The following is a 24802-nucleotide window of genomic DNA, read 5'->3' as shown; positions in this document are numbered from 1 at the left end:
GTAATACTTTATTCCTGAGAGAAGTGACTGCTCATTTGACAACCGGACATGTTGCAAAAGAGAACTAGATATTGCATACACTACACAACTGACATTTAGAAAAAAGGCTATCTTACATTGAAAAACACAACAATTCTGTTAGCTATGTACCTCAAGGCCATAATATAGATACTACTGAAAACAGTGAAATAAACTGAAGCACACATGTGTACACACACATGTCATGAACCCACACCCCAAATGGAGAATAAAGAGCTGGGAACTATTTATACATTTTTATTTTTTTCCATTTACAGTCTGAAGAGACAAAGTATATTTCGATACATATGCCAAGTTGGTCAGTTTATGTAGAAAAGGCTATAACTTAACAGTCGCATTTAATGAGCCAGAACCAATGGTTATTTTAGCTTCTTAATGGTTTCTTCCAGTTTTTCTTTGTTTGCTCCGGAGAATTCATGCACCTGAAATACAGGAATGGCAAGTTTAAAGTCAGTTAGTTTACAATTCATTGCTGCTTGCTGCAAGAACAGAGACACTGGGGGCCTTTTAAGATCATGTTGTACTTCAAAATCATGCCAACTACCGTGGTTTAAGAAATCAGAGGATGCATATCATTTTTGGTTCCAGATTATCTATATATATATAAAAGAGTGATGGCATCAGGGCAGCGGACAAAACTACAGGCCCCCCAACCTCGAAATTTGACAACACAACCCATTCATGGCTCTAGGTTGATACAACAAAAAGAAAAGAAAAATGAAGTCCTAATTAGAGGGAGAGCAATAATTGTAACTACCACCAATTCCTCAATACTTTATTTCCCATACCACCATACTTTGCCACAGCAACGCGTGGCCGGGTACAGCTAGTACTGTATATACTTGTGTACAAATCAACCTCGTGTAGAAGTCAAGAACAGATTTCTCCCAGATTCCAGTAATGAAGGCAGACAATTTGATACCTTCCAGATGTTGGACTGCAGCTTTCATTGATCCTTCATAACCGTTTAGCTGGCAAGGCTGACAGGAGCTGCAGTCATAAGTCTCCCAAAGCCTCTTTAGAGTAGATATTATACTGTGGTTCACAGACCAATGAACTGCTCTCGCAGAAGGCAGCTTGTTTACTAGAAATGTTCATTAATTCATTTCTTGCCTAGCAGGGTTCCCAGCAGTGAACAAGTAGGGAGAAATACGGGTATTTTAAAAACAAAATTGAACATGTTTTCAAAAGAGCAAGGGCCATATAGAACAAGATCCTTCTAGCCACAGGACAGTAATCAGGAATCAACCCAATATCTCTGGGAAGGAATTCCCAGAACTGGGGTGCCATTAACCAGGGATGTCAACATCATTTTCACCAAGGGCCACATCAGCCTGATGGTTGTCTTCAAAGGGCTATTAGTAATTGTAAGACTGTATAAATATAATTATGTTGTCCTTGTAATGAAAGCCTCATGGACCAAATAAGATGACAAGGCAGGCTGAATTTGGCCTGCAGGCCTCGCATTTGACATGTGTGTTTACTAAATCGAAAGTCTTGTTTTGTGTATTCATTAACCTAGCTTCTCAGGATGGCAAGACATACACCAAGACTTTCAGGGCAGATTCATGCAGGAGAAGTTATGTTATCTGACCAGAGAAGACTAGGACCTCACTTTTAAAGAACTGGGGTCCTACGTTGGAGATGGGTTTTCAGATATGCAGCTATTTAACTCTGGTCATTACACCTGTTCAGCCCAGCAAAACTTAGAAGAGGGAGTAGGCCAGCTTCAGGCTCACCACCAATCATTTGTTTACAAAAGCAGACATATGTGCCATATGTTTGTCAAATCAGGAATCTCACGAATGCTTACAAAACCCAGTACATATCTAAACGCAGTGGTTTTCAACCACTGGCACTCCAGATGTTGTGAATGTCCAACTCTTCCAAGCCCCAGTCACCATTTCCAAAAGGAAGACATTATGGGAACTGACTTCCAAAATCATCTATAACAGCAAAGGTTGAGAACTACCACTAACACTGATTGAATTAAATTTTGTTTATGGTAGGAATTCTTACAAAGGCTCTTAACACCATGCTGATGCTAGGTGACTGGAAGTTGGAAGTTGGCCAGAGCACTAATAACTGATGGTGTTTCTTCTATGCACTCACCTTTAACCATTGGCTTGAATGTGTGCTGGTTGAACCACCTTATTGTTTAAGGGGAGTGATACTATCTTTGCATTTTCTCTTTTACACAAAACATTGAGCGTTTCTCTGGTCACCCAAACACAGGCATTGGAAATACTTATGTTGCTGACAGAGCTACAAATCTACATACTGTTGTGGAGGGAAACTGCATCATCTAAACCAGAGGTATCAAACCTTTGCCCGTCACAGAATCATAGAGTTGGAAGAGACCTCATGGACCGCCCAGTCCAACCCCTTGCCAAGAAGCAGAAAATTGCATTCAAAGCACCCCCAACATCCAGCCTCTGCTTAAAAGCCTCCAAAGAGGGAGCCTCCACCAAGGGGGGAAACCAAGCCTGCTCCCCTTCCCTATGACTTCCCCTCACATATTTATACATGGCCATCATGTCTCTCAGCCTTGTCTTCTGCAGGCTAAACATGCTCTAATCTGTTAAGATCACTTTGAATTCTGCTCCTGTCTTCTGGAGTATTAGCTATCACTCCCAATTTGGTGTTGTCTGCAAACATGATGATCATGCCTTCTAACCCTTCATCTAAGTCATTAATAAAGATGTTGAGCAGAATCGGGCCCAGGACGAAACCCTGTGGCACTCCACTTGTCACTTCTTTCCAGGATGAAGAGGAAGCATTAGTGAGCACCCTCTGGGTTCATTCTCTTAGCCAATTACAGATCCACCTAACTATAGATTTGCCTAGCCCACTTTTGACAAGTTTGTTTGCCAGAAGGTCATGGGGGACCTTGTCGAAGGCATTTGTGCCTCCAGACGTTTGGGCCTCTGACTCCCAGAAGCCCCAGCCAGTCTGTCCAATGGTCAAGAATTCTGGAAGCTGAAGTCCAAAACACCTGGAGTGCCACATATTTGACACCACTGATCTAAACCTATGACTCCACATGAAAAGGTCAACCTTGAAGTACTTTAAGAAAAAGAGACTTCTAAGAAGAACTATTCCTTCTTGGGTACATTACTCTGGATTATCTGTCAAAGGGATATGCCATAAACCTGACAGATTAACACAGATACAGCTTTCATTTTTCATTTCCAGGCCATTTACTACCTTTGCCTTGATCCTCGGGATTGCTGCCATTCACCACACCTCAGAATGAAGTTTGATTAAGCGTTGTCTGTAGCAATTTAAAAAAACCCACGACGACTGGCTTCTAAGCAGTTTACTCTTTACTGGAATGATTTAGTCCTCTTTATCCTTTTAACATGGCACAGGAGTTCCCAAGTGTTCAATGTTCAGGAAAATACTGTGTAAATGCTCTGCCAGAATGACATGAGAGCCAGTGTCTAGATCACATTAGCAAGAAGAGCACGACTGTTTTTGCAGTAGTTGATAAACTGATTACCGGCTTTTTAACATATAGTAACCAGAGGACTCTCTTTTATATGCATAAGGGAAATACAGAAGACTAGAAAGCCAGGGCTTTGGGGCATGGCTTGGGGTGGAAAGTCCTCTCTCACACAATCACTGCTCGCCTGAAGCACATAGAAAGAGAGGGAAAGCCTGGCTGACTCAAGATAAGGGATTTTGCCCAAGTTATCCTAGCTCCACATTTTCAGAGAACAGGGCATAGCAGAATTCCCGAAGTGTTGTCCCAAGTTCCCCATGGAACATTTAGCTGTAACTATTGGGGCCACATACCTTTTCCTTGTTTTTGTAGAACTGGAATGTTGGCATGCATTTCACGTCACAGTGTGCGGCAACGTCCTAGGAGAGATTAAAAGCATTTTGTCCAGATCAGTGCGGCACAGGACATGATTAGCATTCAGGACAAGAAACCTCTTCCAAAAGTCCCTTTTGCCTTTTGGGATTCTGGAAGAGGCTACAGCAATGCAATAAAATTGTTAGCCATGTTACATCTGACTGATAAGCTTGTTTCCTGTTCTGGACAAACATGGGGAACACAGATGACTTGATCCACTAAGTTTAACTCATCCACTTTCAGATAGAATTGACCCAATTCATATTTTAAAGCTGTCCAAACTGGCAATCAGTGAAAACATATTCCACAGTTAAAGGATGAAACTATACACTGGTCAAAACACATTTTGGTGCCCCAAATGTTAGAATGATTTCTAGATATATTTGACCTGCTGATTTCAAAAATGGCACCACTTTTGCCTTATCAGCTCTATTTCCTGAGATACAGAACATATGCCATCTACCATTCTTCACTCTGTTCACTCATTAAAAATCATGATAACCATATCTAAGAGACTAGAGCTGATGTGTGGTGCAGGCTGGTTAGTAGCCAGCTGCAATAAATCACTATGACCAAGAGGTCATGAGTTTGAGGCCAGCCCGTGTGGGAGTGAGCACCCAACCATTAAAATAAAAAATAGCCCTGCTTGTTGTTGATCTAAGCAACCCGAAAGATAGTTGCATCTATCAAGTAGGAAATTTAGGTACCACTTATGTGGGGAGGCTAATTTAACTAATTACCAACACCATAAAAATAATCCAGCAGCGTTTGGAATGAGGAAGTATCCAAGGACTCAGCGTCACAGTGGATGATGAAGCAGTTGCTCCCCCTGTGGCTGGAATCGAGCATACCCCCCAGGAAGCTGGAAAAGGTTAAATTGCCTCTGTGTCTCTATCTCTATGTTCGTATGGCACTGAATGTTTGCCATGTATGCGTACATTGTGATCCGCCCTGAGTCCCCTTCAGGGTGAGAAGGGCGAAATATAAATACTGTAAATAAATTAATTAATAATAAAGAGGATTCTCCAGCTTCCAAAAGATCAACTGAAAACAGCAACACAACAATTGATCATGCGCCAAATATGCAGTGGAAGTAATCCCAATTATAACTCATTTGATTGAACAGTGTTTCCTGCCTATTTGCACAGAAGAAAGAAGCAAGCAGACTTTTTCTGAAACTCAAAGATCTAACTGAGTTACTTTTGGATACATCCCTCAAATCCCTCCCAGAGTGTGCTTTTCTGCCACAAGTTGCGACTGGGGCCACTATACCCAATTATGACCAGAATCTTGTCATTTGCTGGATATAACTCCAGGAAACTAGGTGAATTCTATAAAAGAGCACAAAGGGTCCCTTCTAATGTTTATTGTGCATTTATATGAAACCCATTTACAATCCTGTCCCATGCTTGCAAAACTGCCTTGACTAGTCCTACATGGAGTCATTACTGCCAAACATCAAAATTCAAGCTACACAACTGTGTTCCATACTTGACTGAGATAGGTGTGCTGATGACAGAAAACAGAGTGCTGCTTGCTCAGGAAGGAAATTTTACAAGCATCGCTCCCAAACTGAACAGTCTTGCTTGACAAGGTAACTGAGCTCTCAAGGCATGCCTCACACATTCAACTCAGTTTTATTACTTCTTGGGGAGATGAGTCTCTGTACTGAGATGCACTAGCATGCATTTTGTAAACACTAGGTTAAGTTGCTACTTGTATTTCCTCTGGTGAAACTAGATGCATGAAGTCAGTGAAGACTTCATTTTATTAGTATGCAAATCAACCATCATATCTGTCATTTTAGAAGAGATCAGTATTGTAACACATGTTTCACAAAACAAATAGTGCCTGATTCAAACGTTTTTGAATTTTTGTTCCATTCTTCAACTGAAGAAGAGCAGTTTACAAAGACCAGTAATTACAGTAATTGTCTTCAAGCTTCCAAAATAAAAGATATAACTGAAAGTAGAAAGGGAACTGGGAGAAAAGAGAAAGAAAAACAGGAATCAATTCAAATTCCCAGATATCTTTTGTCAGGACTCGTGAATAATCCTGTTTAATTTCTGATAGAATCACTAGTAGGCAGTGAAATTATACTGAGATAGATAGATCAGTAGGGCCAGCGTATGCAACGTATGACCATATGCGTTGAGGAAAAGTATTTCAAACAAACTAAGAGTGGTTGCTGTCCAAAGATTCAAACACACAATTCACTGTCTTCTTGCATCTAGTTTTATCATTTTATTGTTGTATGTTTCGGGCTTGGTCCCCATGTAAGCCGCTCTGAGTCCCCATTGGGGAGATGGGACGGGGTATAAAAATAAAGTTATTATTATATATTATATAGTTTCACTAAAGGAAATACAAGTAGCAACTTAAGCTAGTGTTTACAAAATGCATGCTAGAGCATTTCAGTATGGAAACTCATCTCCCCAAGAAGTAATAAAACTGAGTTGAATGTGTGAGGCATGCCTTGAGTGCTCAGTTACCTTGTCAAGCAAGACTGTTCAAGTTTGGGAGCGATGCTTTTAAAGTTCTGTTGCACTGTCCCTTCAGAACACTTAACAGGCTTTGTAATAATGCGTGGTATACTGTCTTTGATCAGGTTTAGAGGCACCCCTCTGAAGCTTACCTGAGCATCATCCACATCAATTTCAATGAAAGTGACATCTGGATACTTCTCAGAAAGACTCTGTTAAGAAAACAGATAGTTACACAAAACCCACATACTCTGGAATCATCAAGAGCACAACAGTAACCTCTACTATGAGTGTTTAATGCCAGTAGCAGAACTTAGAAAACTTAGCTTTCTGGGACTGCCCCCCCCCCCCAAATTTCAGTTATGTTGGCTGGTGGATTCTGGGAGTTGTTGTTCAAAAGATTCTTAGAACATGATTGGAAAATACATATTGTTCACGATGGTAACACTTCTCTTTTTATCAAGGATGGCTGATGGAGCTCTTCCCTGCTCTGAGCTGGATAAACAGTGTACCAGGAATTTCCAACCAGCATCAGCCAAGACAGAAACCACAGAGCTAGGGAAAAGAGGTAGGGAGCTTACAACCATAATTTCCTGCCTTAGTGATTCAAATAAACCAGAAATTTTGGCCCTCAGAGAAATTAAATGCATCATCTTGCTTCCTGCCCACACCAGCTAGAGAGATGGGATCTCTCAACCTCAGGAAGGAAACGGTTGACCGTTGTTTCACTGTACCACTTCCGATCCAGTGAAGTCAATCAGACAAAGGGTTTTCCCCATTTCTCCTAGGCGGAGATTTAAAAAAAGATACACCAGAGCACCCAAGAAAAAAGTACTACAGCTCCAGCAAGTTTTGTTCTGATTGGAGGCCAGCCAAGAGAGAGCAACACATACATTGGCACAAGGCTTCCTGGTACACTGAGGACAAGTGTGTAATAGATATTTATTCATATAATAAATCTTTTATCCTCTGTGCAACAGGAAGAAAATAAGGCTTTCATTTTCTTCCTGCCAGGAGAAGAAAATGGAAGGCTAAATTAAAATTTATCTTGCCTTTAAAAAGGTTTCAGAAAGTTTTCTGAATTCAAATTCCCACTCTAGTCATGAACCCAACCAAAAACCTGCACATCTTTCTTCAGAAACAGGGAATGAAGATAGCAACTAGGTACAGAAAAAACGTACGGAAGATAGAGGCCTGATTAGAACCATTGCCTAAGTCTTGTTTTCAACTAAAGCAACACCTGGGTAATGCAGTCATTTCTTTGTTTCCTCATACGATACATTTTATGTCCCACTCCAAGGTAAAAAGGCAATAAATTGTCCCCTTTTGCAATTGGAGTTTGTTTTAAAATAGTGTAAAACCAATAGGGCTAATACCTGATAGGTAAATTGGTAACATGTTGTCAGTTAAACAAATTTAGGGACATGGATCGACTTGAAATCAAAGATAAATGGTCAACATATGTGGAACATTCTACCGTTTAAATTCATCTCAGCCAACATGACAAAACAGCTTTAAAGTTTTATTTCATTGATACAGCACTTGAATAAAGCTTTGCTATTTAAACAAATATCAGCTAAGTGCTAGAGAAAATTGATACACTTTTCCATATCTATTCCATTGTTAAAGCATTTTGGTTAAAAAAAACCCACCAACCCTTGGGAGAAAGAAAAAACAACCAACTCTAGGACTGCAGTATAGTTCTCAATGGCATGGCTCCCACTATTTCTAAATGAAAATAAATATCTTGCCCATAAAAGCTTCTGTCTTTCTTCCATTTGACTGTGAGATTAGTGATTACTCGTAAGTGACAGAGTTTGGAGTGGAATGCTCTCCCATTTTGTTTACACACCAATCTAAAATCTTCCCTCTTCTGTCAAGTATTCAGTGTTCATTTTCACATTGTACTGCTTATGTTCTATTGCTGATTCTTAATCGCCTGATGCTTCAGGATTTGATACCGTCCTGGTCAATCTAGTTGTTTAAGTTGTGACTTTGCTGTTTGCTTTGTATTTTTACATTGACTAATTTCCCCAAGGCCATTATACAAAATCCTAAATAAAAAAGGAATTGTGGTTCCAGCCAGAACTGGATTACTCTCCTTGTTGTGTAATTTAAAAATGTGCAAGTTTATTCAGAAAAAGATGAAATTTGGAGAAATTACTCTAGACAATGAACTGGGAGCAAGGGATGAGAAGGAAGTATTGCTCCCAATGGAGGAAGTCTTCAAGGTGCCATCACACTACCCAAAAACATTTCTGTTCAAGTGTATGTGACAAACATACCATATAGGTCAGATATAACAAGTGCCATGTTGTTCTCTTATTATGGTTGGACTCAAATGGACCTGCATTTTTAAAACTGTTTTAATTGCTGGTTGAGAAAAAGTAAGAAAAGGTGGGGGGAAATGGACAGGTATATTGCTGTTTCCCAAGAGGCTGCGTGTTTTAAAGATGTGGACCGATCAGTGGCTGTTTCAACAGCTTCTATCAAATTACAGTAGTGAGTCACAATTAAATACTCTTGATAAAGAAAGTTTACTTACATGGAAGAAGGGCTTGATCATTTTGCATGGTCCACACCATGTGGCAGAAAAGTCGACGACTACGAGTTTCTCTGCAGCGTTGTCTAATTCTGATTGGAATTCCACCTGTGTGGGGAAAAAAGAAAGAAAAACAGACTAATTGAGAGGAGCAATTTTGGAACTAGTTATGATATAGCCATTTCCAGGGAAGTGGCCCTATTGGCTATTTGCAAGAAATAGTCTTTCAAAATATTGGATGGCATAACCTTCCACAGAATATTTCCCTCTTTATCAGACACAAGCCTAAGGTGATGCTTCTGCTTAGAAGCAACTCTTATGGGAAGAACATAAAAGAAGTAATCACACCAACAAGGCAGGCCTGTAAAAAGTCAATGGCAGATAATACATAGTGGTAGCAATGTATTACACTAGCCAACACACATTTTGGTACCTCAAATTTCTGATCTGTTTGTGGGTGTATCTGACTTGCTGATTCCAAAAATAGCACCAGTTTCCCCCTATCAGGTCCAGTTTCTGAGATACAGAACATATGCCATCTACCAAACTTCATCTGCTTCCCCATAACGAATCATGATAAACATATCTAACAAAGCAGAGCTGCAGTGGCCTATCCGATTTTCTAGGTCAATACCCCAAATAACCCCAGGAACAGGCCTAAAAAACAGGAGACTCAGAATTTTATTGGGGGGGGGGGCACTATGTTATCTGCCATGGTGACATTTCAATTAATCTTGGGATCTGCAATTTAGGGAGGGGCATTCACATCTAAATAGCTTTAATGTCTCACCAAATTACAAAACCCAGGATTTAATAGGATGCAGACTTGACAATAAAAGATAAGCATAGTTCAATATTTGTGTAGTGTGAATAGCTTATTTGTCTATGCCAGATTTTGTGTGGTGACTAAAGAAAAAGATTCACAAGCCCAATAAAAGTAAAACCAAGACAGATGTTGTGATGGAACCACTCTCCAACTGAACTTTGAAAGGGTTTTTTGGACTACAATTCCTAAAATCCTCCAATCACCAAGACCATTAGCTATTCTGGCTAGGACTTCTGAATTACAGGCCTCAAAAGAAACATTTGGATAAGCATTGGACAGATGTAACCGGAGGCAATTCTGACTCACTTTACCGTACATAAAATAAAATAAAATATAGGTCATCATCAAGTTTTACTTTGAGTTCAAAAACATTAATGGTACTGTATTACTTTTTTAAAAAATCCAGGTAGTTTTGTAATGGAAAAATGACATCTGCATTTTTAAAATTATATTCGACACACGGAATTTAACTAATAGTTAATAGGAGGATTCTGCATGTTTCCAAAATACTTGTAGTCCATGGACAGAAATATAAAAAATGTTCACCTATTCAGTGTTCAAAAGAGTGTTCTGCTTTAATTACACATGAAGGTATATGAAGGTGCATTTTATAAATGTCATCTTCTAGAAAATGTGATCTTGAAAGTAACTCTTTGCTTTTGATTCCTTCTTTTTTCTCCTTTTTTGGTAACTAAACTTTAAAAAGAGAAGGAAAAAGCAGGAAAAATAACAGCAGGCGAAATAAAGCCAGCCTTCTCTTGCCAAAAGGACTTGTAAGCACTGTGAATCTTGTCAAAACTTCTTATCTTTTTTTGACATTGCTGTCTTGTCATCGTTTGCCCATGACAATTAGTTTGGCTTTGTACTACAGATTATTTTGTAAACAACCTGCCCATACATGCCTAATAGCATCTCACCTTACAAGAACTTCCCTGCCTGGCGGATATCCTTTTGGGCTACAGGCAAGTGGTGAAAAAGTTTAACCATATGACATTTCTGGAAATTGTATGTTTTGAGTGGCTCTAAGTATACCAATCTTAAATTATGAACAACATAGAACATCAGAGAGAATGATCCCTAGTGAATTGATTTTTTTTTTTGGGGGGGGGGAAGGAGATGAGCAAAGTGACATGGCTAAGGCTTTTACCTGATGCCTATATATTTGGAAAGTCTTTGTAGAGTCTCACTTATCCAACACTCTGGATTATCCAACACATTTTTGTAGTCAATGTTTTCAATACATTGTGATATTTTGGTGCTAAATTCATAAATACAGTAATTACTACATAGCATTACTGAGTATTGAACTACCTTTTCTGTCACATTTGTTGTATAACATGTTTTGGTGCTTAATTTGTAAAATCATAACCTAATTTGATGTTTAATGGGCTTTTCCTTAATCCCTCTTTATTATCCAACATATTCGCTTATCCAACATTCTGCTGGCCCGTTTATGTTGGATAAGTGAGACTCTACTGTAAGCATAATCAAAATCATTGGGTCACAGTGTCAATAGAAAGCAGTTGGTTCACAACCACAAACCTGACTACATGACATTTGTGCCCACTGAGCGAGGCCGCTGTTGGGTCATTTCTGTGTGCAGCTATTTCCAAAGATGCTGTTTGACACCATGTTAACTGCCACGGCTCAATGATAGTGAATTATGGGAGTTTCACAGTGCCTCTGCCAACTAATGCTAGTGCCTCACCAAATTACAAATCTAAGGATTTCAGGTCCTTGAGTCATGGCAGTTAAAGCCGTGTCAAATTGCATTAATTCTACAGCGGAAATGCACTCAAAGAGTAACTGACTGGCTGGGTGTTGATGTTTTATTATCACTGGTGCATTTCAACTGTATTCTTAGTTTTTATGTTCAACCAGTATGTCTTCTTGTCTGACAACATCACTGTTAGCTGGCATGAATGTCTCTTCCCTAGCAAAAAGACAGGGTATGAAATCAGTAAATAAATGTGGAATAAAGTAACATCTAAGCCTGTTCTCTTAATGCACTTAGTCAGAACAGTCTCTCGCTCTCTCTCCCACAAACAAAGGAAATCCAAAGAGACAGAGGGAGCTCTGGGAGCGATGAAAATATAATTCTAAAACAGGAATGATCAACGTCAGGTAACTCAGGGACTAATTTGTTGTCCACAGAATACATTGTGAGTTGCACAAGAATTGGAAGTACAGGACAGAAAATTTAAAACCAGAGACCTACTTAGAAGAAAGGTTTCAAAGTCTGGACAGCCCTGAAATCTAGTGAAGGCTTTAAAGGAACCGAGATATAGCTTTGGAGGAGATAATGGATATTTGAGAGAGAGCACTGACCACTGATCTTGCAAAAAACTTGCAACATTTTAAGTATGGGCAAATCTGATGGTTCTATTTTCTCCTACATTTGAATTTTCTATCACATCCTTTGCACTTACATGCAATGTGGGGGAGAAGACACAGAAAGTTCACAATCTTTCCTCCCTGGATTTTACATCCATTATAACTCCTTGGAAATATACAGATGGGTCAATTTGTCCCCTTCACCACACTACATGTAGAAAAATCCAAAGATAGCGTATGAACGGAGTGAGCATAACTTCCTCTCATTAATCCACTTGGTTTGTGCTGGGATGCTTCCAGTCTGAAGACTCACTAGCAGATCTGGGGATGCATTCCCAAGGGCTGTCTAAGTGCATGCACTTAACTTTCTACAGGCATGTAGGTCAATAGTGCTTCCCATTATTCTATGGAGAATATCCAAACTGCTTCCCTGCAGTGAGGTGTGTCTGATCTTGTCTTCCCAGAAGAGTTGGGGTTACCCAGAAAGCAGCACATTAAATGGAGGAGAGTCTGATATCTCTAATTTGAACAGAGAGGATCCCCTTTACTGAACTTCTCCACTTTCAGTCAGAAAGTATAAAGATCGTGACATTAGTAAATAAATGAGGGTATCCTAGCATTCTTCCTCTAAATTTTTAATCTACCTCTGGTTTAGCAGCACCAGTCAATGGAACCAATGGTAGAAGTGAATGCAAGGCCATGGTCTTCTGGTGGATGGAGAACTGCAGAAACAGTTCTACATGATCTGGACTACAATTCTAACAATTTGTCTGAGATTTATGGGAACTGTTTTCCAAAACACCTTGTTGCAGGTCTGGCACACAATGAACTGTAATTTCATCACTAAGCAAATACAGGATAAACAACATTAATTTTAGCTAAAGTTAGTCTCTAGTCTCCGTATGCTGCAGATTACTGAGAATAATCTTTCTCAACAGTTTGCAAAACCCACAACCTCAGCCTACAGTTTCAAATAATCTCAGAAAGGAAGCTCTGCACAGCATTTTTTAATATTAATGACTGCCTCCAAAAATTTCCTTTTGCATATAATTAGTACAGTGGAAGAATAAAACTGGCTAGATTAGTTTTTTTCTTTCTTTCCAGGTAATGATTCCCAGGATGAAGGCAGATTATATACAATGTGTTATGTAAATAGTTTCCAGTTATTTATTTTTCTCTTTCAATTTCAATTCAAGCACTTCTTGCCAAAGGAGAAAAAAAACTTGTTAGATAGCTGCTATGACATGCTTTTGACTGGTTAGGTTTCAGGCAATTAAAAGAATCTTAATACTTTTTAGAAATTTGAAATCACAGAAGATACCAAAAGCTATGATGGGGATCAGTGTGGTATTTTATTTATTTATTTATTTATTTATATCCCGATTTTCTCCCATGGGTGGGATTCAGAGTGGCATTCAGTTAAATGCTGAAAAAATTACATAACATAAAAATTCAACAAAACCATTATTGCTCTATAGTTGTTTTGTATCTAGATGTTGCTGGGCTACAGTTAGTATCATACTCAACAAAAAACAAGTTTGGGATGCTGGAACAACTGCTCATTCTAGAGATGTAAGATATATAGTTCACTATCAGCCATGAAATACATTGCTTGATACTCTGGCCATCACTCTCTATCCAACTACTCTATCCAAAAAGGTTGTTATCTTTCTCAGTTCTCATTTGTTACTGACATTATTATTATATTATTATTACCCCGTTTTTTATCTCAACATAGGAGACTCAAAGCTGCTTCTACCACCTTAAACCTTCGAAAGGAAAGGCAGCATGAAAATGTAACAATAAATATGCAAGTCTAAAACCAATTGTAAGATGTAACTGAATTAGATTCATTGAAACAATGTTAGTAAGTGCCACTAGGCAAAACTTACATGCTATGCTATACAGTAGAGTCTCGCTTATCCAACATAAATGGGCTGACAGAATGCTGGATCAGCAGAAATGCTGGATAATAAGGAGGGATTAAGGAAAAGCCTATTAAACATCAAATTATGTTATGATTTTACAAATTAAGCACCAAAACATGTTTTACAACAAATCGACAGAAAAAGCAGTTCAAAACACAGTAGCATTATGTAGTAATTACTGTATCTACAAATTTAGCATCAAAAGATCACAAAATATTGAAAGCATTGACTACAAAAACATTGACTACTAAAAGGCAAACTGCGTTGGATAATACAGAACACTGGATAAGTGAAGGTTGGATAAGCGAGACTCTACTGTATATACCTATTTATAAACTGAGGGCAGTTTGGGGTCCAAAATTACAGATTTAAGCCATGTGTGAGAGAATAGAGTTTGGATGCTTCTTTTAGGTTCTCCCAGAATGGACTAAGCCAGAGTTTCTCAAACTCTGCTCCTCCAGATGTTTTGGACTTCAGCTCCCACAATTCCTAACAGCTGGTAAACTGGCTGGGATTAGTGGGAACTGAAATTCAAAACACCTGGAGTAGCATAGTTTGAGAAAAACTTGTAAGCTCTCACCCTTCCTCATTCTACTTAGAGATGGTTCCTTTTTGGATTTAAGAGTTAAGGCACAGTACCATCTTCTTTCAGACCCATCAGATCCAGTAGCAGTCACTTGACATGTACAGTGTAAATTCACTGGATTGTGCAATATGAACATGGACCATATCGCTGCTGCTCCTATTTCCAGTTTGTTGTTATGTGTCCATGAAGTTTGTTGTTATGTGTCCATGAAGTAATAGGCCTCCAGGAAAGCATCACATTCAAATATGGCCCTGTCCCTCTGCTCTGCTCTTTGCACATGCAAAAGGAAGAGGTAACGGTCAAATGATTAAGCCTAATTTCAGTCAATTCTTGGTTTGGTCATTATCTGTAACAGTGGTCTCTAATAAACAAACAAATGTATGTTTGGCAAACCAGAGAATTCAAAGTTTGTAGTTATCTTCTTTAGTAACTAACTAGAATTACTTATGAAGTCAAGCTTGTGCAATTAGGGGTGCAGCTACAGTTTAAAATTAATGAGGTTTGACACCACTTTAAATGCTTGGAGTTCGAAGAGACACGAACGGAGGGCTTCAGGGAGAAACGTGCCAAGAGGAAGGAGCGTCAAGCTAACCCCGACCGGGACCGCCTTCCACCTGGAAACCGATGTCCTCACTGTGGGAGAATATGCGGGTCAAGAATAGGTCTCTTCAGCCACCTAAGAACCCACCCCCAAGATACCAAGGATGGAAGACTATCGTCCTCGAACTACGAGGGATCGCCTAAGTAAAAGTAAAATGCTATGGAATCTTAGTAGTTTCATGGGCACCAACACTAGCAGAGAAGACTAGAGATCTTGAAAAACGACACTCTCCATAACTCCATAATACTGAACCATGATAGTTAAAGTGGCAACAAGCTGCGTTAATTCTACAGTGCAGGTGCACCCTTCAGAGAAAGGCATCCGGCAGATTGAATAATGCTTTATAATATTCAGACTGGATTACTTTAGGAGTTTTTAAAAAATCACTTTTGAGCCAACTCTGCCATTAAGCATTATGAAAGGTTTGCTGCAGTACAGGCATGTGCCGCTTTGTTGCTGGCCGAACATTATGTATCTTAGTAAGCTGCATTATGAAGTTTCAAGGATACCCATTCCAGGAAGATTTCTATCTCTAACAAATAATCAGAATCCAGTTCAGAAGGCAAAAGGAAACACTAACACAGGCAGTGCTAACTATCAACATATGAATTTTGCAACTAGATCAAAGGTATACTAGATCCAAAATATATCAAGGACTCGAAGTAAACCAAAGATGATCAAAAACACAATTTTTCAAAGATACTATACAATGAGTTAAGACAGAGAAATTTTTACACGACCCCAGGTACATAAGGATATAAAACAAGCATAAAATCAAATATTTACTGATAACAAGAAACACCGAATTAAGACAATTTATTTCCTTTTCTCTCCACAGGTACATCATCCCATCCTGACACGAACCTCATTTTCACACATATCTAATCCTTCTTTTTGTCAACACAACCTAGATCTATGGTCAGTGGTGCTGCTTAAAGCATCAGCAACAGTGGCACTGGCAATTTCATTGTCACGTGTATTTGTGCATCTTCCCCACCTGTTCTATGTCTAAACTGGACTGCTTTCTCTAAACGAAAGGTTTAATCTAGGCCTTAAGGGTCCTATGCAGCAAAATGGCCAGAAGCATTTGTATTGCTGGTCATTTCAGAGGGATAATAAGAAAAAACCCTGACACTTTCTTCCAATGAAGAAGGTGGGATGTGTGTACTTTGGCCTACATAGAAGGGAACAAAGTCCATTGATTTAATGTTTTTAATTTTATTTAAAAACCTAACAGAGCCTTTAGTATACAAAGCTCTAATCCGCAGTTGGGGACTGTCTCTAGCCTCATTACAATAGCTGGAAAAGTAGGACCTGAGAAATTACCAATAGAATGCCATTTTAAGGACACTAAATTGACACTTCTTGAAACAGTATCTTACTGTTAACAGCTGCCATAATATTAAAACCTTGAGACAATCCTGAACAGGCCTTACAAAGTTGCCGTTTTGAACATCTTAAATTCAAAGGCTGTAATCACTAATCACAGACTCATCAGGCAGCCAAGAGCACTCTAGCTAAATCGTGGAACTTGTTTCCTAAAGGTACCAAATCTATCTGAATAAATGTTATATGAATTGGGGGGGGGGGGGGGGAGACAGACGACGACAACGACGTGCTTTTGCTATAAAATGCAATTTTCCAAGCCCTGTGTATTTTGAGCTGTACATAACATTCTACTCCTATCCAACAATGTGCTGTCACCTATAACTCATTTTTTAATTTGGTACCTTTTGGAAACAAACTCCATAATTAGAGAAATCATTTCACATGATTTATAGTCTCAAGGGATGCTTTGAATAGGCAGAAGCAAGAAATGACAAATACAAATGGCAAAAATTAGTTCCCTATAGCCACAGACCATGGTCTTGCATATACAAAAAGTGTTTATCAATAAATGTCCAGGTTGATAACCCCAATGAGGGGTTTCTAAAAAAAATCTTCAGGTTTTTCCCCCCAATAATCAGTGGCTTTGGGTTACAGCTCCCATCAGGCCTCACCCAGCATAGCAAACACGATTGTGGGGAGCTGTGTCCCCAAATAATTAGATGGTCAAAAGCTGACTCACCCAGATGCTTGAAAGCTGAGATACTCAACACCTCAGGAAGTCTCAATGCAGGCAGTTGCCAGAATTTTTAAAATACGGTCTTCAATGCTACTCATCTCAACAAGGTAATCCTCCAGGCTGTTCATGCAATGAGCCATTGTATTTGTACAGGACTTCCAATAAATGCAATACTAAATATATAATTTTACACTGGCCCTGATAATTTCTATTTTAAAAAGCTGCTCCCTAATCTTGTAAATGATGGTTTTCCTTCCCAGAACCAAGAAGTCAGAAGCTAGACAACTCTCTGACCACCTGTGGCTTTTCTGTGGAGAAGGGAATTTCCACAGTTAATACAGCTGTATTGTGAAATAATATACATTACTCCTCTGTCATGTCATGTAAGGCATTCCACGCAGGGTTTCCACTAGGAATATCTTATTTCTCTCAAAAGAGAAAATCAGAAATATAATTAGATCCTTTCCGACAAATGATGAGTTTATTCTAATGAAGTGGTTAAGGTAATGGTAAAGGTTTTTCCCTGACATTAAGTCTAGTCATGTCCATCTTCATTTCTAAGCTGAACAGCTGGCGTAACGTTGTCCACAGACACCTCTAAGGTTATGTGACCAGCATGACTGCATGCAGCGCCATTACCTTACCGCTGGAGCGGTATCTATTGATCTTCTCACATTTGCATGTTTTCAAACTGCTAGGATAGCAGAAGCTGGGGCTAACAGCAAAAGCTCACCCCACTCCCCAGATTCAAACCGCCAACCTTTTGGTCAGCAAATTCAGAAGCTCAGCAGTTTAACCCGCTACACCACCAGGGGCTCATAAAGTGGTTAGGCATTAAAAACCCCCTGCAAATCTCACCAAAGCCAGAATAATCTAAGCTGCCATTTACATAGTTTAGAATAACTAGCCCTACAAAGGGAGGATGTGGTCGCTGAAAAGGGTGCACTTACACTGCAGAATTAGTACAGTTTGATACCACTCTAACTGCCATGGCTCAATGGTATGGAATCCTGGGAGTTGTAGTTTGGTGAGGCACCAGCACTCTTTGGCAGAGCGTAAACCACTGTAAAACTATAGCTGTCATGATTCCACAGCACTGAGATATGGCAGTTAAAGTTGTGTCAAACTGTGTTAATCTTGCAGTGTAGATGCACCCTAGATGTGCTCAAAGTAGGCTTAAGTTAATGACATTCATCCTTTCAAAAAGCAATCTACCTAAGAATTCAGGTTGCACTAGAGAGACCAGTGCCATTAGCTTCACAACACATGATATAAATGGCAAAGACTGGTGTCTTATCAAGGCCATAGGTTACCTATTGATGAAACAGCAAGACAAATGGAGACTACCCGTTTCAGAGTAGTGAGGATGTCAAGAAAAAGACAACACAAGTGTATCTAATGGCTAAAAAGGAATAGCATTTCAGTTAAAGATTAGGAGATGGGTCAAGTTGCCAATGGACTGCTCTGCCTAGCTGTAGAGTCACTTACTTTTCTCAAGGATAAGCTCTTATCAGGAATGCTTTTACAAGGAGGAAAATCCAGTTTTGGACCCAGATTCTTGTTAAATTCCAATACTGTAGCACACACACACACACACACACACATTTTAAAGATCACATACACCTAGGTCACCATTTTGCACATATACCTAGGTCACTATTAATCAGAACTGGTTTAGTGCCGTGACATGTGGAAACCCGGACGTTCCTGGTTCTATCACTTTGACCCTGAGATAAGCAATCAGCATTGCTGCCAATCCCAGAAGTTCCTGGCTGACGGTCCACTTTGACCATAAATTTACTGATCAGCATTGCGATCAAGCCTCCCTTGGAACAGACAGATGGCAAAATCTTGGCACTCCACACAGTGTTGGCATAACCTTTTACAGGATACCCCAAATGTATATAAAACACCCAGCCTTAAAGCCTAATGCCAGAGTTGGTCCCCTACTCATTTTGGTCTCCCAAATCCCATCAATCCTCACCAGCAAAGCTACAGCTGAGGGAATTATGGGCATGGTAATCCAACATTATTTGGGCAACCACAACTGCATACCCCTGGTCTTTATCAAACTTAATTTTGCCACCCCCGTCCTTTTTAATATAAGCAAGAATTTTCAGCATTGCTACACTGGTCACCTTATGGATGGTGCAACATTTGCTGATGAAGGAACATTTCATTTCTCCCATTATGAATCAAGCTCAGCACTGCAGTGGCAACTTGAAAAGTGAAAGCAGGCTATTTGGTTTCCTGCCTGGGGGTTGCGTCAAGATTTTGGAGAAAAGGAATTCACTGCTGGACTACTAAACCTCAAAGTCATGAAAATAAATATACAAAGGAGAAAACTGGAAGGAGGGGAGGAGACAGGTCATGTAGTTTCTCTTTCCACTATATTTGAACTGGGACTCTACTCAGCAAATATTTGCAAGTTTTATAAATTTATTTAGACTTCTGCCTTTAACCCAGAGCAGAGTTTTTCCAAAACCGTTAAAAATATTCAGAATAAAGGATTAAAAGTGAACAAAACAGTAAAACATTTTAAAAACATTCACAAGTTTAAAGAATGCATGTAATGGATAAACACTTAAAAATAGTTTTCCATAGTAGCGGCTTTTTCACTCTGCAGTTAGTGTTATGATTTTACTTTGCAACATCGCATGCAGTTCTTGGGTTTGTAGTTTAGAGAAGGGGTTTCAGAATTCACAGCCAGGGGTGCATCTGCACTGTGGAATTAATGCAATTTGGTACCAATTTAACTGCTATGGTTCAATGCTATGGAATCTTGTGTTTGTAGTTTAGCAAGGTACCAGATAAGGCTTGTGGAGCTTCAACCCTCACAATACCATAGAAGTCAGCCATCAGAGTTAAAGTGGTGTTGAACTGCATTAATTCTACATTCTAGATGCACTTTAAGAAATTCATGCTTTCCCAAATGTCAGTGTCCAAGATTCTACAGGATGAAGCCATAGCAGCCAAAGTGGAATCATAGTGGTACAACTGTGCAGTTTTAAAAGGCTTGCAGAACTGGATTAGGATTAGGATCAAGGCAGATATCCTTAGGAAAGAGGTTTCCATCACAGATTGCTGGAAGCAACTTGTTCCACTTTTGATTTATCTATTTAATTTATGAGTCAGGTTTTGCTCATTTCAGTATTCTACTGAAATGTACACACTAATAAAAATGATAGGTGCCTGTATCCTCCTATATAGCTCACTGCCTGCACCTACACAGTAGAATTGATGTACTGTAGTTAAACTGCCCTGGCTCAGTGAATTGTAGTTTGGTGTAGCAGCAGAACTCTTTGGCAGAGAAGGCTAAATACCTTGTAAAACTGCCACTCCCAGGATTCCATGGCATTGAGCCATAGCAGGAAAAAGTGCTTAACTGCATTAATTCTGCAATGTAGATGCACCCACAGACTATTTATAAGTCTGGTTTTCCTACACAAGGAACTCTTTGTCTTCACATGGCTTTTCGGGAAATGATTGCATGCACATCAGCTCTACAGGCAGGACTTCCAAAACTAGAAAGATGGGATGAAAACTGCAGGTAAATAGTTTGCTGCTCACCGTAATTAGATCCCTGAACACTAACTCTCTCCCAGAGCAATTCAAGGCGGACACTGACATCTTGAAAAATTTAAAGCTTCCCAGTGTGTCTAATAATGACCATAGTGCTGCAGTGCAAGAAGCAATGGATACAGACAGTCCCCGAGTTACAAACATCTGACTTACAAAGGGGGTCTCCACTGAAGTTTTATCACCAATCCTTGTTTTTGCAAAACGCCAAAATGTTTTAAATCCAATTATCACAGGGACAGAAAGTGAGGTGAAATCTAAATAGGGGCAGACACCAAAACAAACACCACAGGGGTGTTCATCCTTCCCCATGTGATCCAAAGCTAAAAAATATATATCTTGGCTGGAGTTACACTTAGAAAATGTACTTGTTCTGATGCAAATTCAACTTAAAAACAAATCTCGTTTGTAACGTGAATACTGTCTGTACATCTGAACGTACAATAAGGAATGAGGACTTATACTCTGAACAACAGCAACAAAAGAAAGCTAGTTTTACATTAGGAAGTAATCAGCAAGACATTCCAGGCTGATAAGCCAAAGCAAATGGAAGAGGGGTTCCCTGGACTGCTGGGAATGTCTGTAAGGGAGACTGGAAGGCTTGCTTAGCAAGGAAGCCATTGTGCCAGGTTATTGCAGTGATCATTTAATTTCTTTGGCTGCAAATGCTGCTGCTGCTTCTTCCCCTGTTCTCCGGCCATTTCCCTCCTCCCCCTTTCCTCCTCTCATTGGAGAGCAACAGAGCGGAGATCTCCACCCGCCTCCACTCCATTTGGCGGGCACTGCACTCCTTTGCGCAGCCATTAAAGTCTGCTGCAAAACAGTGGAGAAGAGTCAAAACAAGAGGCAGTTCACCTGAGTATAAATTTAGAAAAAGGGGAAAAAAAGAAATTCTATCTACAGCACAAGTAGCAAAAGGAGTTGCTTGCCGAAGGGCAAAGCTGACTCTGTGTATACACACATTGTAAAATTCGACAGCACTTTAAAGGCCACGGCTCAGTACTATGTAATCCTAACCTTTGTAGTTGGGTGAGGCATCATCACTCTTTAACAGTCAAGCTATAGCCACAGCACTGAGCCATGGCAGCTAAAGTGGCATCAAACTGCATTCATTCCAGTATAGATGCAACCTCAGAAACATGGACTTACTAGACCACAATTTTGGATGGTTTTGTCAGTCCGTTTCACAGCTAGCAGTTAAGACTCAGCTTGAGAGCCAATGCGGTTATGACTCTAGAGGCCAAGGTTTGAATCCCCGCTCAGCCATAAAATCCCCTGGGTGGTCTTGGGCAACTCACACTCTCTCAGCCTTAGAGGGAAGGCAACGGCAAACCCTTGTAAGCAAATCTTACAAAAAAAACCCTGTAATAGGCCATAAGTCAGAAGCAGCAACAAACTGAAGTCCTAGCTTACTTCTGAGTAGAAATCAGATCCCACTGAAACCTACCGGGCAACTCTGGGCAAGTCACGCTATCCCAGCCTCAAAGGAAGGCAATGGCAAAACCTCTTCTGGACACATTTTGCCAAAGAAGCCCTGTGATAGTGGCCAAGGAAGTTGTTTGATAGTGTGGCTTTTTGGGGTGCTGTGAGTTTTCTGGGCTGTATGGCCATGTTCCAGAAACATTCCCTCGTGATGTTTTGCCCACATGTATGGCAGGCATCCTCAGAGGTTGTGAGTTCTTTCTCCAACCTGGACTTTCCACAGATATATAAACACCACTTACCTAGTTTTCTAGCAGACCTCACACCTTTGAGGATGCCTGCCATAGATATGGGTGAAACGTCAGGAGAGAATGCTTCTGGAACACAGTCATACAGGCCGGAAAACTCACAGCAACCCAGTGATTCTGGCCATGAAAGTCTTCAACAACACATTGTGAGGTCTGTTGGAAACTGGGCAAGTGGAGTTTATCTTGCCAAGACAAATCTGTAATAGGCCATGAGTCAGAAACAACAACAAACAGAAGTCCTAGCTTTCTTCCGAGTAGAAACAGGAGCTCACTGAAGCCTACAGGTCAACTCTGGGCAAGTCACGCTCTCCCAGCCTTAGAGGAAATGTGGCTTTTTGTTTGCCATATACCAGAAACAACTTGTAGAGACACAACAATTGAAGTCCCAGCTTAGACACAGGATTCCACAGAAGCCATGTATACCTCCCGTGCAGCAAACTGCACTAAGGAGCTCAAGTTGCCATGTTTCAGTATTATTACAAATGCAGAAATGGCATCCCTTTGAGAGGCATCAGTTTATTCCAATAGGAGTTTAGGCAGATTAGGAAAACAGCTCTGAAACTTGTGTGCCTGGTTTCCTAACCAAAGAGTATACAATTCTGTCGAAGGCTTTCGTGGCCAGAATCACTGGGTTGCTGTGAGTTTTCTGGGCTGTATGGCCAGAAACATTCCCTCGTGATGTTTTACCCACATGTATGGCAGGCATCCTCAGAGGTTGTGAGTTCTGTTGGAGACTAGGCAAGTGGAGGTTATACATCTGCGGAAAGTGGGATTTATATATCTATGGAAAGACAAGAGTTCTTTCTCACACCCTGGACATTCCACGGATATATAAACCCTACTCGCATAGTTTCCAACAGATCTCACAACCTATGTGGATGCCTGCCACAGATGTGGGCAAAATGCCAGGAGAGAATGCTTCTGGAACACAGCCATACAGCCCGGAAAACTCACAGCAACCATCCAATCACAATCCTCTTTTCCTTGCAGCTCTCCTGATGTCTGTGGGGGAGTATCCATTGGCCTGTAGAGCCCAGTTTAGCAGAGCACTTGATGAACCAAGTCAGCAGAGAATGCTTCTGGAACACGGCCACACCGCCTGGAAAACTCACAGCAAACCAAAGAGTACACAATTCTGCTTCCTCTATTAGAGCGTGTGTGCCTGCATGAATTGTAAGTGGAGTCCAAAAATAACACACACACACACATACATATATCTCATTTTATTTGGAAAATTAATGATATATAAAATCTCATTTTAATTTGGGCCATTAAGCTGTAATGCTAAGGATGAGTCAATTTTGGCAACCTAACCCTTGCCCACTCCATGGGTTGACTAATACCAAAACCTAAATATAGTAGTAGGAATAAAGAGAGAAATATTTCAAAAAGGCATAAATGCTGGAAAGTGCTCCTTTTTTCCCAAATGGGAGAAAACCTGGGGTGGAGGCAAGGAGGAACTTGATGGGCAGAAGACAAAACATGCAGGAGAGGGAGGGAAGGAGGCAGGCAGCTCAATGCTGATGCAACAGGGCTGCAGGAGCACAGCACACTGAAACCCATGCTCCCTTGGCTTCCTCAGCCCTATGGGAGTAGCCAGCCTTTGCATCAGAAACCACGCCCACTCCTCCCTGCTGCAGCAAACAAGGCGAAGGCGATATTCCCCCAATGGAAGGAGTCCTCCTCCCGAAATGCCCGGATGCGCCGCGTTCGAAGCCTGAGGGCCTTACCAGGCTCCCGACGACTGTCACCATCTTGGCGGTAGCCTCTTCCTTCGGCTTCTCCGGCTCCGGTGGCGGCTCCGGCGGCGGCTCTGTGCTGGGTCCCGGCTCCGGCTCCGGCTCTGGCTCCGGTTGTGGCTCTGGATCCGGCTTGGTTTCCTCGGTGGCTGCTTTCGGGCTCTCATTGGCGCCGCCTTCGTTCATCTTCTTATATGGACGGGAGGCCCCTCTTTGGGAGGGAAGTTGGTTTTGCGCAAGCGCAGGGATGCATTGGGGAGGAGGGGAAATCAAGAGGTAGAGGTGAGCATGCGCATATCATGGCCTCCTCCTCCTCCCTGTTTCGGAAGGGGCGGGGCTTCGGACCCAGCGTTGGCCGGAGAGTAGGAAAGATGAGCGTGGCTGTGATGCAGAAAATACAATCCGTTCCCGGTTATTGATTGAGGCAGGGAAACAAAGACAGAAAAACCATGCCTGGATCTATTGCATTAAAGAATGAGAACAAAGATGAT

General features: G+C 40.6%; 1 protein-coding gene across 1 annotated transcript; it reads right to left on the bottom strand.

Annotated features, from left to right (window-relative positions):
* Window positions 1–260: 260 nt before the first annotated feature.
* Window positions 261–24538, bottom strand: LOC100560936 (thioredoxin). The gene is made up of 5 exons (XM_003227327.4): window positions 24303–24538; window positions 8927–9031; window positions 6534–6593; window positions 3838–3903; window positions 261–461 (listed from the first exon to the last, which is right to left on the bottom strand). The coding sequence occupies exons 1-5, from the start codon at window positions 24495–24497 to the stop codon at window positions 399–401; spliced, it is 489 nt and encodes a 162-aa protein (XP_003227375.1). The 5' UTR covers window positions 24498–24538; the 3' UTR covers window positions 261–398.
* Between the last annotated feature and the right edge of the window lie 264 nt (window positions 24539–24802).

This window comes from Anolis carolinensis, chromosome 2 (genome assembly GCF_035594765.1).
Source record: "Anolis carolinensis isolate JA03-04 chromosome 2, rAnoCar3.1.pri, whole genome shotgun sequence".
In the NCBI taxonomy this organism is placed as follows: domain Eukaryota; kingdom Metazoa; phylum Chordata; class Lepidosauria; order Squamata; family Dactyloidae; genus Anolis; species Anolis carolinensis.
The sequence above is the reverse complement of the archived record's forward strand: the minus strand, read 5'-3'. Positions and strand labels throughout refer to the sequence as shown.